This window comes from Mycteria americana, chromosome 15 (assembly GCF_035582795.1).
Source record: "Mycteria americana isolate JAX WOST 10 ecotype Jacksonville Zoo and Gardens chromosome 15, USCA_MyAme_1.0, whole genome shotgun sequence".
Classification (NCBI taxonomy): domain Eukaryota; kingdom Metazoa; phylum Chordata; class Aves; order Ciconiiformes; family Ciconiidae; genus Mycteria; species Mycteria americana.
The window spans coordinates 4,951,649-4,970,685 of NC_134379.1; the positions used below are offsets into that span (position 1 = coordinate 4,951,649).

The 19,037-nt window shown below is 42.4% G+C and overlaps 2 protein-coding genes across 4 annotated transcripts; one reads left to right on the plus strand and one right to left on the minus strand.

The window, feature by feature from the left end:
* Positions 1-1,106: 1,106 nt before the first annotated feature.
* On the minus strand, positions 1,107-10,379 carry SHPK (sedoheptulokinase). The gene is made up of 7 exons (XM_075517969.1): positions 9,714-10,379; positions 8,316-8,457; positions 5,327-5,510; positions 3,981-4,133; positions 2,692-2,867; positions 2,380-2,580; positions 1,107-1,501 (listed from the first exon to the last, which is right to left on the minus strand). Exons 1-7 carry the CDS (start codon positions 9,888-9,890, stop codon positions 1,107-1,109), a joined length of 1,428 nt encoding a protein of 475 aa, XP_075374084.1. The 5' UTR covers positions 9,891-10,379.
* Positions 10,355-18,830, plus strand: CTNS (cystinosin, lysosomal cystine transporter). 3 transcript variants are annotated; one of them, XM_075517970.1, is made up of 11 exons: positions 10,355-10,479; positions 10,972-11,045; positions 12,151-12,229; positions 13,482-13,566; positions 13,659-13,762; positions 14,769-14,900; positions 15,679-15,778; positions 15,873-15,992; positions 17,085-17,255; positions 17,469-17,586; positions 17,960-18,830. In XM_075517970.1, exons 2-11 carry the CDS (start codon positions 10,982-10,984, stop codon positions 18,088-18,090), a joined length of 1,104 nt encoding a protein of 367 aa, XP_075374085.1. In that variant the 5' UTR covers positions 10,355-10,479; positions 10,972-10,981; the 3' UTR covers positions 18,091-18,830. The 3 variants fall into 3 exon arrangements, with proteins under 3 accessions (XP_075374085.1, XP_075374086.1, XP_075374088.1); XM_075517971.1 differs by lacking the exon at positions 10,355-10,479 and adding an exon at positions 10,622-10,653; XM_075517973.1 differs by lacking the exons at positions 10,355-10,479; positions 10,972-11,045; positions 12,151-12,229 and adding an exon at positions 12,690-12,845.
* Positions 18,831-19,037: the final 207 nt, after the last annotated feature.

A 19,037-nucleotide genomic window follows, 5' to 3' on the forward strand; every position in this document is an offset into this window, starting at 1 on the left:
ACAATAAAAACTTGGAAATTTTAAGGGAATTTGCATGAACAATACTTAACATTAAAAACAGATTAGAGTCTAGCCTGGCAGCTGCCGTATTAAAGCTCAGTTTGACACAATACATGAAGGGCAGAATCAGAAACACCTTTGGATCAAATACACTAAAATAGCTATGCCTTGTATTACAAGAACAAATGATTTTTGTGGACCATCTCTCAAAATGCTAATTGTGTTTGGGCTTAAAAGGGAAATCAAAGCTGAAAGAGATGAGAATTAGGCTTTTGTAACTCTGAGTTTGCCAGCTCCTCCAGCGTATTACAAATTCTGACTAGTTCAGAGGGACCCTGATCCACTCTAGCACCCAAAAAAAAAAAAGTAAAATAATTATGTATGCCAAATAAGGAAAATAGTTACCTCCCACCCTATAAATATATTTTCCACTCAGATATGAGCCCTGCATTCCAGGCATCTACAGTCATGGTACTGGCCTAGCCACACCTTTGACCTTAGTCCACTGCACCCGACCTGGGTAGTCACAGAAGTAATCCTCCATGTTTTATTTTGATTGTTTTGTTGACGTTCAAGCCAAAATTGTAATCCATCTTTTCAGAGACAACATGAAACATGTGAAAACTGTCATTCATTCTGTGCAAGAGCCACCAAACTCCCCAAACAAGGCTGACATCCTGGTCCGCTGCCTCTATGTATGTATAGTGTGAGACAGCTTAACAACAAGAAGTCTCTAATGAAAGCATCAGACTAAGTTACAGACAGCTACTCATCTCTCCTAGTCCTTCTAAACATATTTCCTAGCAGGAAAATGAGCCTCGCATGAGGTATCATTTTATGTGGAAAGTTAATGGATCTTTCCTAGTCACTCAGTCAAATTTAATGTCATAATTACTTCTCATTTCACAAATGGGAATGACAGTGCAACGAAATGTGTACACCCAGAAGCAGAAGCGGACACTAAATGCAAGCTTTTTTTTTCTCACTGTAATGAGTGAGATGGCATGTTGAATACAACTCCAGAAGAAGTGAAGGAAGGGAAAGGAAACACTGTACAGCCAGGGAAAAAAAAGAAGCTGCATCTCAGACCATTCCAAATAATGATTTTATTTTCTGTGGAATATCACCATGGCAGCCCCCACAGCAGCATCAACATCCTTCCCATAAACCACAGGGAATGGAAAAATCCTTTCCACTTCCTGCCTCAGCACCTCGTTCCTGGCAAGGGCACTTCCACTTCCCAGAATCCTCCTCACTCCTGTCTCCATCAGGTGCTGCACAGGTAACATGGAACAGAGGTTTTCAACGATGCCACGGCACAGAGCTCTGGTTACGTGACCCAGGGAGAGGTCAGAGACAGCAATATTGGTCACTGATGCCAACTGCTCGGGAATGTGTCTCTCTCCAAATATGGTTGGGTGAACTGAGAGTTTGCTGTCGTTCTGGGCCAAGGCTGCTTTGATTATCTTTGTATAGATGGCAGACTCCTGAACCTGAAGCCCTGCAGATGGGAAATACCATGTTACTAACCTGAAGGGGTCTAGTGTATCTTACATGTGGAGACTTAAAATGGATGTTGATTCACCTGATCAGCAAAATATTGTATATCTTTTTCGCTGTCCCAAAGGTAATTGTTTTTCCAGGATTATGAACCACAGTTCTCCCATCCAATTGTATCTAGTGTCTGTGATACTAGAAATCTTTTTCTGATCACAGAAACTGCCTTTCCTGATAGTACAGCTATTTCTCTTTGCCTATACTGTGCTAAGTTACACAAACCAACATCTTTAAAGGCACTAGTGGCAGACTTCAGCTTCACTGGCTGGACTGCATGTGAATGCAAAGTTCGCTTCAAGTATTCACTGAATGAACAATTTCAGAGCTTATTTCTGCATTGCAAAACCCACGAGATTATAAAAAAAAAAGTAAAGACCATGTTTAAAGCACTTAGAAGATATTACGTGAGTTTGAGTCTTAAAATCCATTAGAGTGCTGCAAAATATGCAGCAAAGGGCAACTGATATAATCAAGGGCCTCTTTTGGACTGCAGTCATACAAAATTAGAGGCTGTCCTCAAATTTGCTGAACTTTCCTTTTGAAAAACAACTTGCAAAAAATAATTCTCTTATATTCTTGAAACAAAAGAAAACCCAAAACCTAGAGGCAATGTGAATGTGGAGTCCAAGCATGACTGTCCCAGCATGTTCATAAGCTTCAGCAGGAAATTCCAGAGATCTAGGAAGCATGACCCAAGAGCTACATCCTTGTTCTTTATGTGGCATGACAAAACAGCTCTAGGCTTGTACCTTTGCCTTAGCTTCCTTCTACCTTGCTGATTAACCTCAATTTTAAGCTTTAACTAGCCTTGAAATAGCTTACCTAGCTCTTCTGTCCACTGTGCCACCATGTCGACAAATGTTGCTAGCACATTGCCTCCGTTAAGTGATGCTGCCACTGCCAAGTAGTCACCATTGAAGTAGGGAAAATAAGTAACAGCTGAGGAAGGATCTGGTGTCTCTGGAGGCTGGAAACCCTGGGGCATTGAGACAGTCAGCTGAGCAGAGGTACTGATATTAAGAACTAGAACACAAAAGAAAAATAAGAAAAAAAACCCCCAGTAATCAGTGTTTTACTAGGCTACTCTGAAGGAGGACAATGAGAAAACCAAGCAAGATACCAAAATGATCGTACCTGCATCAGTCCTCTCAGTCAGACAGGAATAAACAGAGCACTGGAAATCTCCCAGAGCAATTCCTACTTTTGCTCCTTTGGGTATTCCATGCCATGCACAGATTGTCCTGCCTGCAATACTGCCAGGGTCTCCCACCTCTGGAAGCAAGTGAACAGGAAAGCCGGACTTTTTCAATCTGCAATCAGAACAATATTATTGCAGGAAAGCAATATGGGAATGTGCGGCATGACTACAAAGATGTCTTTGAAGTCACAGATGAACCTGGCCATACATTTGTGGCTGCTGGATTTATGGATGCTTTCACCTATTTAGAAAGCTTTGTCCCAGACAGGGGCAGCATTCCAGTTCAACAGGCTGGGTAACTAGAATAATCTAGAAGAATAAATAGCTTTCCTTTATATGCAATCTGATTACCTGAGATTATACAGCAGTACGTGTTCAGCAAGTTTAACCTACTGATGTCATACGGACAAGCAGTTCCAGGGTAAAGGGACAATCACAAAAATAGCAAAAAAATGCAACTTCTAAGTGTCAAAGAACTTTAAGCTGTCATGCAGCTAGTGGTTCAAAACCAAATCACAAAGAGTTAAGTCCAGTAAACTCCTTACACAATCAAACTGCAAGATACATTACATTGCTAGGGCAACACCACCAGATTAGTAAAAGTTCAGTAGGCCAAATGCAAGTTTCTGTCACTCTCTCACACCTTCACAAGCAGATCTTTTCACCTTGGAGTCCTGGCCTAACCTAAGCCCTGAAATATATAAGGCCTTAGCACTCAGCCTTGAAAGAGCAACTAATTAAAGCAAATAAACAAACAAACAAATTATCTATAAGACTTCCTGTAGCCTAATAACTCTTAGGTATTATTACCAGTAAGTCTTAATAGTTACGAAGGAGCTTAGCTGAAAGAACTAGAGAGCAATAAATGTCTTTTACCATCACAGAGGTAACACCTTGGCTGCAGCATGCACTTGTCCATCCCATCCCACCACAGAAAGGGAGAGAACAGTTTGGTATACAAGGCCTCACTGATGAGTCTCTCAGCTCTGCTGTCTTAGGTATTTCTAAAAACACTGTGCCAGATTCTACATAATTTAAACATATCTACCTTACAAACCAGAGCAAACTCTCAATAGTTCTTCAGTACAGGCTACACCACAATTGATTAGGAGTAACTTTCAATCACTTTTTATCTGTAGCACATTCATACTTAGGGCCCAAAGAGGTGTTCATACTCCCTGACACAAGCAATGCACAAAACCCACTGAATGACCTTAGCACTTACATGTCAGTATTCCAGCTTTTGTTTCTGGAATTAAAATATCCCCAGCTGGCAGCATTCTGGACGGACATGAGTGGCTTCTTCAGGTCACACAACATGGCAACCACATAGTCATGGATAGTGCCAGCTGCATCATAAGACTTCAGAAAATCTGGACTTTTAAACAAAACATTTTAAAAACAATGAGAGGTGCTTTAAGGCAGTGGGAGCAAGATTACTTGCAGTGCTACAGGGAACTTCAGACATGCGTGGTCCCATCTAAAAATGAAATGGCCATCTCAGTGATCAACCTGCATTTTGTTGTTTTGTTTTCGTTTGTTCTTTTAAACAGAATTTGTTTTCCAAGCTGTTACCACAGCAGCAATACTTATGTCCTGATGGAAGATGGAGAGACAGCAGCTTTAAGGAATGAGTTGTCTAGGTTCAAAAGCACGGCATTGCAAAACAATTATGACTGTTTGCACAAAAAAAAATTTCACTTCGTTGATCCTGGAGCATTTGAGAAAAATAGGTAAATTCCTGCAGTTGCTCTAGGATCCACAAATTATATGACTGGAAATGTACCAAATGGTGAATCAAAACAGGAACAAAACAAAGCAGCTGGACTCATGATTTATACAGCTGTAAAGCAAGATCATGCCATGCTCCATGTATTTGCTGAACACACATTGGAAGAAACCAAGACCTAATACATTTTTCCCCATTCATTGAACCCGGACTCCTAGCTGAGGAAGACACTGGCTCTTTGAGAAACACAGCATACTGCAGACAAAACTGAAGAGCAAATCTTGCTGATGCCAAGTCATAAGTGAAAAATTATATCCTCTGCAAACACGCCACAACAAAGCAGACCATTCGTAACACCTCATAAGGATCTCAGCGTCTAAGGAAGGAAGGAACTGAAATTAATTTAGGGACTGCTTGTTTTAGCATCTGGCAGCAACCAGACAAAGCAACTCTGTTAGTGTTTTAGGCGTGTTTGTACTTTTCACAATCTGCTCAAGGCAATATTAGAGTGTTCAAACTGCATTAGCAGAGCTCCTCTGAGTGGTGGAATGAACTAAAATTATTCTGCGATACTGTAAGGCTTCTGTTACTATATGGTCAGAAGCTTTTCTTTTTATTAAAGAGATCTGTAGTATTTTTATGAGGTCAGAGATTCTTGTGTGCTCAGTTGCATATAGTTTATGTTGAATACTGCCATTTAAAATATTCTTTGACTACTTAATTAATATTACGTTACAGAGAATCGCAGCCCCTCAGCCTCTAGTGGCATTACCATGCTACAGGAATACTAATTGTCACACAAATTCAAGATGAGAAACTGCCAGTGAAACAGCTTTATGTACCTCTTCTTTAAATACCAGTAGACTGTGGCACACCCAAATCCAGTAGCCAAGCTGATATGTGACTGTGGCAGAGGAAGAGAAGAGAGGAAGGTGGGACTGCAGCGGCCGTCTTGCCAAGTAATCAGATGACTGACCTCCTCTGGCTCAAAGGTAGTGCCTGTACCACACTCTGTCCACTTGCAACCTGAAACACACAGTATGCGAGAAGGCCAGTGATTCCCTGCAGCATAGTCTGCCTGGCATTCTTCATTTCTGGACACTCTTGATGATTTGTCAAATGGATTGCAAAAAGAGCAGAAACAGAGCCAGTAGTGATTATAATAAAATTAATTAGTCACACTTTTCAGCCCTAGATAACATCATAATGCCAGTCATCCTTTGCTAAAACAGAGAATGGTATCCAAGGCTTTCCTCCTCTATAAGCACTCCTAGTGCCTAAAGGAACAAACAACTTGCACCTTGAGATATTAATGATACAACTTAAACAACAGGTAACCCACCAAAAAAAAAAAAAAAAATCACAATTCTGCTGTGGGAGGTAATAAGCTGATGTGACAGCTCTCACATATAAACCTTAACTGGGATCTGCCACATTGCGACCTAGAGAATGCTGTGTTAGTAATTAACTGCCTGTGATGGATAGCACGTAGTTTCATCACCTTTTGAGCCAAAGCGACAGGAAACCTGGATCTATATGTATTAAGCAATGGACTGCAAAGTACTAAAGAGTATCCCTCCCCTGTGCTACGCAACAAAGCTTCACCAAAGGTAGAATAGGATTTAACTTAGTTTTCAGTTTTACCAGTCCAGCATGTTCCTTTTGAAGACAGAACACTACACCTTTGATGAAACCTTCACATTCTTTCTTGTGAAGGCCTCAGCGAAATTACAGCAACTTCTCAGAGCTGCTCAGAGCCTTCTCAGCAACGTCTGCTATTGCTCTGGTCCCATGTGCTACTTCCTGTGCTGACATGCTCACCACAAGCAGTCCTGCAAAGGCAGCATATGGTCCTGTCAGAGCAGCAAACTAAGCAGAGGCTGAGCTCAAGCACTGGCATGTGATCTTTGCTAGCACACTCCACAGCACAGCTTCAGCCTCTGACAACTACTGCTCTCCTGCATGATGCCTGGCCACAACGTGGGGACACACACTGACTCCAGCTGGCTCTATAACTGAGGCAACCTTTTGGTTTTTGGCTGGGCATGGGAACAGAGTTTCAAGCTGTGCTGTGCCACTTGTCCCACAGGTCAGAGAAGAGACACAGCTGCTTAACTGACTAGCACAAATAGAGCTAAAAGAGTCTTTCTTGGGCTGGATACAGGGATTTGAAGTTACACTCACACAGTAGAAAGCAGCCGTGAAAGCTGGGAAGTACTACGTGAAACATGCAAAGCAAACATACTTTTTCTTGTTCCCTTAATTCCCGGTTCTATCAAGTCTGTTTGAACTGAATTTCCAATTGGTTTGCTTTTCTAGTTTTAAATGCATCCTAAGAAATATTATGAACCATAAATCTAACCCTAAAGGATGCCATTAAAAATATAATTTGTGTCCCAAAGTGCATGAATTCACTTAGTCTACTCAAAACAAGTGAGAGCAAACGCCCTCTTTCACTTGATAGAAATGAAACAAAAGTGGCATGTGGCTTTAGGAAATAAAATATTAACCAATATGACATAAGAATCTATGTCTACCATGAACCCATGAGGCTTTGTTATGCAGCCCTTGGGACAGCTGGAAAGCGAGCAACAGCTTCTTCAGCCCATCAGCCTTTGGATTTCTTTCTTTCTAATCATTTTAGTGTTTAATGTAAAATTACAGCCAGTAATGAATAGCATAGGGTCTCTTAAAGCAATTAAGACCCTGACACCTTTGACAGGCAGTGACCAGCACTTTTGGGAAATCTATTCTGTGGTTTACAATAAATCTTTGCTTAATCTGCATAACTCCTATTATTGTAAGACTTATATAATTGTTCAGATGTGTGCATCATAAGGTAAAGAGAAAGAAGACATGAAACCACATTCTGAAAGCCTTAGACTTCCGTAGGTTTATAGGGTGTTAGCCAAGAAGATAATCCATCCCTATCTCACAGGGCTGGCAATCCAAGGCCTGAATTTTTCAAACATCCTCGCTGTCATAAAGATTATTTGAGTATTTGCACAACTGAGCCTCATGTGACTACCTCACTGTGGTTGATTTTGTTTCTGAGGTCTTGGCCCTTCATTCTACAAGCAGCTGAATATTCAGAATCATGACCAAAACCCTTTTTCAGCTCCTACTAACAGAAGCATAAGAAGCAAGATGAATGCAACACAACAGTCTATGACTTGCTAGGGAAAAAATGGCCTTGAGATTGGGGGCAGGGGGAAGGACTGAAAACATCATTTACTGAAGTTCAGTTTTTCTCCTACTGTACTTTCAAACAGCATTTCAAAATAGCATAGCAATATTCACTGCTGGATAGCTACTGCTATGCACATTCTAACATAAAGATCACACATAGCTTATTTTTCAAGGCATACACAGAACTGCTAATACTGCTACTGTAGAATCATTAGAAGGTATTGAGATACTGGGCAACAGCTAGTTAAGTGTTTTATGAGGTGAATAACATTCCCCCCCCAAAAAAAGCCATTCACATGATTCAGAAGTTCTTCAACTGGCAGCAGATAGCATATGATGGACAAGCAATTAGCAAGCCACCAGTATGTTATTCCTCCTTCATATTAATAATTGTGCTGACTCTGCAGGGATCTCACAAGACTAGATCCTTTAACTAATCTGTGTAAACAACATGGTCAACTACAGTCAGTAGCTGAAATTCCAGTAATTAAAGCAAAATTCCCACAGAAGATCTTCTGTTAATTCTGTTTTACAGAAGACCAAAGTGAACATGCAACAGTTTCCTATAGATCACATCAGTGTTAAAAATTTATTTTCTGCATCATAATACTCTGAACAGGAATGACAAAGAATTAATGTTACCTTTATCTTTTTTCCAAAATACAATCCCGTGCATTTGTCCTGAAATGCCAATGTGACTGACTCTTTGAAGCTGCTGCTGAGGTAGAGCAGCAAGGCATTCATTCAATGCTCTTATTATTCTCCGGACATTCTGCTCCATTCCCTGTAATCATAAAGCATTATTCTGAGCATGAAACCATTAGGATTCACTCAGTGTATTTATTAAACAAGGCTACTCTAGTGAAGAACAGAATTCATTTAGCTTAATAGCATGTATTAGAATAACATTCACTACTAAATTGAAAAAAAAAAATGCAAAAAAACCCCACAAAACCACAAAAACTAAAAACCAATACTAGCAAGTTGAGAATGAGATAACAGCCTCTTAAACTGAAGGCCAAATAATTCTTCACTTAATTTCTTAAGTTACCATACTCAAATATACCTTTTTAAAAAATCCATTAACATTCATTACATGCTTTCATCAGTTCACCTTATATATTGCTCTTTTTTCCCCTCACAAAGAGCATTATCTGCATGTTCTGACTGGCATGCAGTCTCCCTTACATCTTCCTCAAGCTCTTCTGTATTTACTCACTGCTGATTTTGATGATGCCGATACTTTGTTTCTGGATACTCTATTCCTAGAACTACCCAGCAGACTGATCTACTTGGCAAACTGACCAAACCGTGCCACAAGAGAAGCTGTATTCCAGCTTTCACACTTTTGAAGATTCAGATTACTTTGTGACAGACCAGTACGAAGATTATAAGCAAAAGTATTCAAATACAGTCTACACATAGATGTGAACTAATCTGCGCATACATAGTTTTGGCTGCATAAACATGACTGGAGGAGCGTTGGCCTGTTTGATACCTTTGCTCAGAAATTAGACCCTGGAGTCAATACAATACTAGGCCAGAGGAATGTTGATACACATTTTTTATGATTCTGATTCATCCTTTCTTAGACTGACCAACACAATGAATGTAAAGATCTTTAACAGGAGTACACATTCCTGGTTATTTCCATGGGGAATTTCCAGTTGTGATTCCATCTCACATTAAAGCCCAAAATACTCTTCCAGTTGGCAAGTGGTTGCTGTTTTCTCACTGGTAGCATCAAAGACAAGGTGATGGTTCATGGGACAATAGTTTTAGATTCTTTTATGCCACTTTTCAAAACCTGGGTCTTTCTTAAATCAAGCAGCTGTACTTGACTTTCTTGAACAGTAAACAGAGAGCATTTTAATTCTACTTTCAGACATCCAGACACATGCAGCAACCATCTGTCAACCTAGGCACAAATACAATCCAGGAAAGCCACTGAAGTCTGCACAATGTAGCGAAACAACCCAGCAGCTACAAGGCGAGGCCAGTATCCTGAAATTGCCAGCAGTGCTACCTGCCACCCCTTACCTGCGGTCCAGCTTCCAGGCTACTGGTGTGTGCTTGCGTCTCCCTGGAGCAGCTCTCTGCCACCACCTGCCCTCGCTCTGCCCCTACCAACAGGGCCGCTTTAACCGATGTCGTGCCCAGGTCTATGCCCAGCACGCAGGCAGGAGCAGGCCTGCCTGCCGCCTCGCTGCTCGCCATGGCCACGGGTAGAAGGGATTGCTTTCACCTTCACCACCACGGGTCTCTCTACACGGTGGCCACACTGACACCCACCATGCTGAGCCCCACACTGCTCCTTGCTGTCTCTGAGGAGGCACCTGCCCCAAGAGCCAAGGGTGCCGAGGGTACAATCAGTGCGGGCTCCCACCCCAGCAGAATGCAGGGACTGGGCAGACTAGGGCTGGGAAAGCAGCCTGGACTTTGCCTTCTGGCTGAAGATGTCTCCTCTCAGCAGTGGCTGGACACTATCCCTCCATCTTGAGCATGACAAGCTGTCCGTTCCCCAGTCCTCCCCAGTGACCTGCGCAGCTTTAAACGAAACTTCAACAAACAACCAAAGCGACGAGTCCTCCCTCCGCCCGCAGCTCTCCCTCCTCACAGACCGGCCGGCAGCAGCCCAGCGCCCAGCCCGCTCTGCCACACCCAAGATGGCACCCGAGGGCGGCCGCACTGGCGCAAAACGCGCGATGGGCGCTGGGCGGGGAGTCGACAGGCGGCCGCCTCACGTGAGAAGCTGAAAAGGGAAGAGCTGGGGCCATGCGGGACGGAGCTGCGGTGCTGGAGGGAGGTAGGTGTCCTCTCCTCAGCACTGCTTCCTCAGTATTAGCACGTCCTGAAGCGTGGGATGGCCTTGCTTCACTATGCTTCCTGAGGGGAGGACGGTGGGGACTACAAGTCCCAGCGTGCACCGCGCCGCGCTGCCAGGGGTGGGGAGGCTGGTGGGGGCGCGGTGGCTGCTGAGGTTTGTAGTCCCCCGTGGGGTGGGGGTGGGGGGGCGGAATCGATTCCTCAGGGGGCGGTAGCTTTCTGTGGCGGGAGCGGGATAAGCTGTGAGGGAAAGATATTTTCCCGCAGGAGTTTGGGCAGACAGGCTGAAAGACCGGTGCTCTCTCAGGGGTGCTGAGGGTCCCTCAGCCGGGTGGGGCTGGGGGCCATGGTGCTGGGGAGGGAGCTATTTGCAGGGAGCTGTCAGTTGAGGGGATGGGGTGGTGGTCCCTCAAAATGTGTGGGTCCTGAGCAAAGCCTTCTCCCCACTTTTCCTGCAGTACTTTTCCTGCAGTTCTTCCACCATGAGGGTGCAATACCTGCTGCCCACTCTGCTGTACCTCTCACTTGTGCTGTTGGGGCCTGGCGGTGAGTGTTTGGCCATCCCAGCTTGGGCCCACAGGGCCTCCCAGGCAGGGGCCAGGTCTGAACTGGTAAGAGGTGGAAGAGGGCTGTTCTGCAGTATCCCCGTCACGCCTCTCTGGGGAGACCTGTGCCATGGTTCTCATCAGCTCTTCTTTCATACGTTACCTTTGACTTAGTGTGCTCATATACAGACAGTGCTACACAGAGGCACTGATGTGATGGAGCACTTGCCTTGTGCTCCAAACAGCCTCTGCAGAAGCAGACTAAATACTGTTTGTGGTGCAGTGATGAACGGGGGAGCTCTCCTGCACTTAAATAACTTCTTAAGAACACTGTGTAATATATGGCAACAAGAAAACAGTGTCCAGGGCAACCTGTTTATCTCTCCATTTCTGGTCTTATTTTTATATAGCTCTTTGTTCTTCCTCTTGTGTCCATTAAACACACAATGAGTAAAATAGACTTGCATTCCAAATGTCGAAGTTGTTGATGCATGACCAGCTTATGGCTTTGATATCAGTGGTATTGGCACTTGGAATCTTGGTGTCTCTGAAAGCGTGATGTGGTACAACATAGCTGGATTGTTGTGAAGTGAATGCCTTAATAGCAATATTTCAGAGCACTATAGTAAGGTGCTTGTGATTGCCGAAGTGTTAAGGTAGTGAATGTACATTCTCTTGAACATCTGGGTACCTGGTTTGAATTTGTGACCCAAGAAGCAATTTTAAACTAAATTTTGGGCATTTACGACTCCTAAGTTAGTAGGATCACATAAAGAAACAATTAGTGTGGGTTTGAAGTATCCTGTAGCCTTCTCTCGGCATGAACTTTTGTTGTACTTCAAATATTTAAATCACTTCCTTGTAACATGTTCAAGTGACAGTTATTTTCTTCTTTTAAGTTGTTTAGTTGCCTTGAAATAAGCTGTACTCCCTTTGCTGCTTATCACGTGTACTAATTTTATTAATCTGGCACCGCAGGTACCAATGGACAAAATGTCTATATCACAAAAGAAAGTAGGTAGTTCTTTGTAAGGAGCTGTTCGTCAGTCATGGTAATTGAGATTTGTGGGGGGGTTTTTGGTTGGTTGTTTTTTGTCCCCCCCCAGATGGAGTCATTGTATTGTCTGTCCCTGAAGTGGTTTCATTAGAAAGTGGAAGTTCAACAAACGTCACTATTTCTCTGAGGTAAAAATCATGATTGCATCTTTACTTTCTTTTTGGAATGGGGGACGAGCAAGTGGGTAGGACTTGGCTATATAATTAAGACTTTCTTGCAGAGTCAGTTAATTGCTCATACAGAGTGAATGTCATTGGTGTGACTGGCCACTTCTAGGCTATTACATCGCTTAGTATCAGTATGGACCAAGATAGTGCAGCATTCTCACGAACAGCCTTGCATGGTTCATCTCTGACAATATCCCATGCCATTTGTATGGGAAGTTGAGCAGGAAAAGATGTTTTGTACTGTCTGCCCTATATTAGCTTACTGAACTGACTTCTGCAAGTCAACTTACAGTTCCTCCCTTTCTAAAAATTGATGCTTAAGAGAAACTTGCATTTCCTAGAAGGATCACCACAAAAAGTTTGCAAGCAAACAGAACTCACCATTTCTAGCAAAGGAATGCAGCTACTCCAGGGTGGGGACTGATGCACCTTAATCTCATTGTTTAATACAGTGCACTGTTTACCCATGTTTTTGCTATTTCAGCCTCTTCCCAGGAAAGGATTGTTAAACACATGCACCCCCCATTCCCCCTTTGGGATCTCAAAGTTTGAGTAAAGGCAACAGTCAGATGAAAATGTAAGAACTGTGATAAAGAGGAAAATAGCAAAACGTGGCTGCAACAGTCTAGAACTCTTATTTTTGCAAAGAAAGATGTGGTAGTGTAATCTTGTTCATGCAGAAGTACAGGCATTTGACCCTTGTGATATTTTAAGTACTGCTATGCAATTAAACCTCCTGGACAAATGCTCAGTGGACTTCTCTGGGAAAGCTGTGCAGGACTATGTCACTTTGAGGGTTTTTATTTGAGGGTTTTGTTGTTTTTGTCTTACTGCACTGCAATAGTTTCTGCTCTTCATCACCTCAAGTACATGTCCATCATTTCTGCTCCTCTTTACCAGCAAAGGGTTAACAAGCACAATGATAGGATTCTGGTGGCAATGACTTTGCTCTGCCACTTGTGTGGAAAAGAGGGAGGTAAAATGTGGCTATACAACTGTCTGGTGCCCATCACTAGTTCAGATAAAAGAAATAATACAATGCTAACGTACTTTGGTGCTAGCGTTCCTCTGAGTACCGGGTAGGTACTGTTGCGTATGGACCCTTCATTATGTTTGCAACAGCTGTGAGGATTTAGCAGATACACTCCTACAGCCCTGAAGCAATCTTTGTGAACTCAGGCACCAGTCTAACTTGTTTTTTCTGCCTTCACAGGGCTCCATTAAATGAGACACTGGTGATAACTCTTAATATTACACACTCATCAAAACACAGCACCATTGTTGAACTGCCTGATGAAGTAAGTGACAGAACAGACTTCTGACCTTATGCAAAAGCCTACTGCTAGTATGAAGCAACTCTCCTCTTTCTTCCCTCCACTTTGCCTTGCAGGTACGATTGCCTGCAGGTCACACTAAAGCAGACTTCCAAGTGAAAGCAGATGATGTTGGACAAGTAACAGTTTATCTTTATACCATTAATTCCAACTTAACTGGGTGAGAATCTGGTTTTTAGTTCCACTTACTATCCTACAGCTTCCTATACTTTGGGGTAACTATTCCTTCCTTATAGTTAAATAGTTAATGGGACATGAGTGGTATGTAGTTGAGAAGATGTGGTGATGCTCCAGCAATCCCCAAAGTATTCAGATAAATACAGGGTATGGAAGCAGAGCGATAGTCTTGATATCTTAGATATCATTACTAGATGACTGTGAGTTCTTGTAGCTCCTTAGTCTGGTTTTAATAACCCCTCCCAAAAGTATCAAAACTACATGTCATTTTTTCTGATCCAGGAAGCATTTGGTTGTAAATGTCCAGTGAGGTACTAGTCTTCCTGTGCAGAACTTGTTCTGGAGTGCTAATAGCCTGATGCAGCTGTGTGCCCGCATCAGTACCATGAGATATAGGTGTCTTGCTTTCTAGTTAGGGGAGTCCTCTTCACAGATGCCAGTCCTCCCTAATAGGAAAGCAGTCTAGCAAGATGGAGAAAGCTGGATTTTATTTGCTTATTACCCAGATGCTACTGAGCAACAGGATACTCCTGTTTTACTTCCTCATTTTGCTTCTGCTTTTAAGACTCAAAGCAAATGCAGACGTAAGCGCATGAAATGCTCAACAGGACAGGCATCACCATGAGGCTTTGCTGGCAGAGCGTGAAACGTGAAACTGCTCTTGCATAACAGACCTTGTGCTAAGAGCGTGGAAGCCATAGGCACAAGATGACCTTTTTGAAGATTTCTATGGTAAAAGAATGGAAAGGAAAGACTGAGGCAAGAAGGAAAGTGTAGGTTGAGGGTAGGAGTGGGAGATGTCCTAAACATAACAAGGACACTAAAAAAAAAAAAAAAGGGGAGCAACTCGACTGAAACCAACTCTGAATCTTTGTTGTCTTGTCTCAACACCTGGACTCTGTTTTCTCTTTCAAAGCAGAACAAAGGAAAAACTCCTGAAAAAAGTGTGAACAGACAAATTAACTAATTCTGTTTGCATTAACCATCAGACCTAGGATTCAATTTCACGTGATTCATAGCATCATAGTGAGATATGCTGACGAGGTGATTGGCTGGATCTATTTCCTTGCCTGGTCTATCTCCTTTTATCCTCAACTCTTTGAGAACTGGCGACGAAAAAGGTAAAGAGACTTAAGATGTGTTTGCAAGTCACTTAAGCACCTTCTGCAAATCGTGTTCCTAGCTTCAGTTACATCCATCTGGGTTATCATGAATTATGCATGGAAAGACTGGGGAAAAAAACAAGGCAAAGATAGGGCGTGAATAAGTGCAGCCCCAGTGAGCTTTTATGCATGCAGGTCAGAGGAAACTAAGTGCATCCTACAGACACCTAATCCTAAGGTTTGGCATCCAATACTAATTTTTGATAGAGGAGACTTCCCCATTCCCTTTGGTGTCATGTTGCAAATCATCTGGCCAAGACAATTGTGGTGACCACCTTCAAAGATTACTTACCTTGTGAGCTGTTTATCAGACAGCTCCTTGTAGTGTAATCATTAGGCCAGCTCCCCTTAAACTAAGTGACTGTAAGTAGAAACGTTATTATATATGAAAACTAAAGCATTTGTTTTGCCAAAGATGCACTACAGCTTCTATAGATTCAGGCTGGAATGGTTTTGTCAGACTAGCTGAGCTCATGGAGAGGTGAAGTTAAACAGCAGGGACACAACCTTGTCAGTGAGAGCCGTTGTGAGTACCAGTGCATGGTATATGAGGGATATTTCACCTTGCTTCCTGATGAACTCGCAGCATCATGTTGTCACAATGCCTGCAGCTTTGGCTTACATCAAAATTTGCCTATAAATCAGTACCTTCTAGGGTCAAGTTGTCCCTGGAACTGCCTGTAATACTCTGATGCATATTTATCATACTTTTTTTTTTTTTTCCCTCCTTGTCTAGTGTTGTCGGACTAAGCTTTGACTTTATAGCATTAAACCTTACTGGCTTTATAGCATACAGTGTGTTTAATGTTGGACTCTTCTGGATTCCCTTGATTAAGGTAAGCATGATTCTCTCTTACTACTTGCCTGGGGGTGGGTATCTACAGAAGGGAGTTAAGGGATTTGGCTGGTGTTGGTTTCTCTTACATTTAGGAGGAATTCTTAGTCCGTTATCCCAGTGGCGTGAACCCTGTGGCTATCAATGATGTGTTCTTCAGTCTCCACGCAGTAGCTCTAACTCTCCTCATCATAATCCAGTGCTGCATCTACGAGGTAGGTCTCAATGCTGGGCTGACCTGTCAGCTCTGGCAGAGCTCCCTCTGTCGGACACCTCAGCGCTCACCGTCCTCTCCTCTTGGGCTCCAAAGCCCTCTTCATCGCACTTCCATTCGCCTTTATAGAAGTCGGGCTTCACAATCCAGCTGCCTTTATCTTTCCTGAGCTAGTAGCAACTCCAGTAAGCTTAGCTACTTCAGCCTCATCGATGTTCTGAGCATAATTATAAGTAAACTCCTTAGGGACTCAGAATAACTAAGGTGAACAGCCAAGTTATGAAGTTCCCAAACAGATCTCTAGCCAGCACGTGGATTACAGCTCTACACAGTACAAATACTGGTACAAGCTTTGCCATTTCCTCATTACTTGGAGCATTCTTCAAGCTAGGACAGGTCCTCAGGAATTCCCTGCAATTCAAACTTTCAGATTTTTTCAACCTCTCTTCTAAAACAGCTGCAAAGGCCCTTTTATAATTCCCACCCCTTTTCAGGTGAGACTGGTTGTTATAGTCAGGTGGTTCTCTATTTAATTCCCATCGTAAAAGCCTCTGACCTAAGCAGACAGTTTTCTCCAGAGAGTAACTGTTTCTCTTTTGGGGTGCTTCTTTTGTGATGCTAAACCTAAAACTGTAACAGCCCATTTGTCACCACTGCTAGGTGCAATAGTCTTTCCTAGTGAAGAATTAGAAGGCAACCATGAATCTTTTACCATAATGGCATTAGCAGCCTTTTGCATTTATAGGAACTCTTGATATCATCAGACTGGACTCAGGAGATTGTTACAGATGTGGTACTGAGAATAAGCATCATAAATACTCAAGAATGCTGCTACAATATTGTTTCCCACTTGCTCACACACAGCAGTGTTCCAAGTGATTGATGTTGAATATTGCTCATCAGCTTTTGCAAACCTACAGCTGGCTGCTGTAGCACTCATTTAATCTTAATTCCCTTGTGGTATGAGCCTAACTGGTACAACGACAGGTTTGGACTGTAACCTTGCATAGTCCTGAGCATATTCTGTATCTTACAGTGTGTCTGGGGATGTATGACCTAGGTCAGTCTAAGTGTATCTGCATTTCTGTTTCAGAGAGCAGGTCAGAAAGTATCCAAAGTTGTTGTTGGACTACTGGCACTTGCATGGATCTTCACATTTACAACACTGTTTCTTGCTGCAGCTGAGGAAATGACATGGCTACAGTTCTTATTCTGCTTCTCTTACATTAAGTTAGCAGTCACACTGATAAAATATTTTCCACAGGTAAATCTGAACTTTTCTGCTTTTATACTGTATTCCTGTCACCCTAAGCCTGTAGTGTATGCTATTAAAAGTCTGACTAGACTAAATCAGCAATGATTATTTATTAAGTCTTTTAGTGACAAAACCAGTGTAATTATACAGAAGGCTTCTTAAATGGTGATCTCAGAAATGCTTGTACATGACATGCTGACTGACTTCTTGTTACACTCTCAGGCATACATGAATTTCCGTCGGAAGAGTACTGAGGGATGGAGTATTGGAAATGTATTACTAGACTTCACTGGTGGAAGCTTCAGCCTTCTCCAGATGTTTTTGCAGTCATACAACAATGGTAAGGCTGGAACTGAAGTGGTGGGGCCTTTCTTAGTGGGGTGGGAGAATCCTGCTACAGAGCAGATGTAAACCAGTAGGTTATCTTGGGAGAACGATGTTTGTGCTATAGTATGGCTGTCCTTCTACTGAGAATAAAGAATCTGTTCATTTTCCTTCAAGACAGAAAAAGAAATAGCTATTCTGAAGAAATTACAGGAACAGTTATTAATTAGCTTTGCATAAGATGTACACTACAGTCAGTCTTAAGGTGTGTCTAAGCAGTCTAGGTAATAAACATGAACTTCTGTAATATGTATGGCATGACCTCGTAGCCTTGAGACAAGACTACAGTTGAGGAGTTAGTCTTAACTCTCTCACTTTGTGTTCGACAGATCAGTGGAAGTTAATCTTTGGAGATCCAACCAAGTTTGGCCTGGGTGTCTTCTCTGTCGTCTTTGACATTGTTTTTATAGTCCAGCACTACTGCCTTTATAGGAGACAAGGGTATGAACCTTGTGAATAACATCACTTGTGAAGACAAAAACTTTAAATTGAACTTGCCCCTACCCTGGCTGAGGGCTTTCAAGATGCCTACTACCAGTTACCAGAAATATTGATTCTGATCTCTGTTTATACTTTGATCCCCTCTGGTATGGAATACAAGTTGCTGCCTTGCCAAATGCTGATTGCCGGACACCTTAAAGGACAGCAAGCTATCTAGCCACCACTTGCAAATGGAAGATTCATGCCTGTTGAAGCTGCAAAGATGGCTTAGCATGAGCTGTCCAAGCACCATGTGGATCTTTTTCCTGTTGTTAATGGAAAAAGAAAGACCAGAGTGATGTCTTTCTGACTGGAAGTGAAGCACAAAGAGCAGAGTTCTGGCTTCCAAAACTGAGATCATGTTTAAGCAACCACTTAATGTAATGACTGAAGACTGCCTGCTGCTGCTGACTCCTCACAGACAGTAGAACACCACTCAGGTTGGCCACGAACAGCTGTAGTGATACATGAAAGAATAATGAGGTTGGTAGCAAATAAACAAATACTAGAACCTGAACTCTTCATGAAAAAAAATACTGAGAAGCAGCAGAAACTGTATTCTTAGCACCTTTGAAAGAGCTTTCACTGAAATAAGACAAGTGCTCAGATTTATTTGAGTACTTCTAGTGCACTAACTTCATTTTGCTCAGTTCTACTGACATGCCTTGAATCCTACATGGTAGATGGTAAAGATTAAAGATTTAGAAATAATATCTTTAAGTGGATCATGTTAACAGCCCCATGATTAAAGTTTAAATATATGTTTTTGTTCCTGGGCAGCTTTCTAACTACACATGGTATGTTCTAGGTAGAGATCGAGGTCTTGAGTTATTTGAAGGTAAGCATTATACCCTTTAAAAGAACTCAAAGTGAATCCATGCATTTGTACTTGAACAATACTTGAATGCTCAAACGCTAATGCATCTT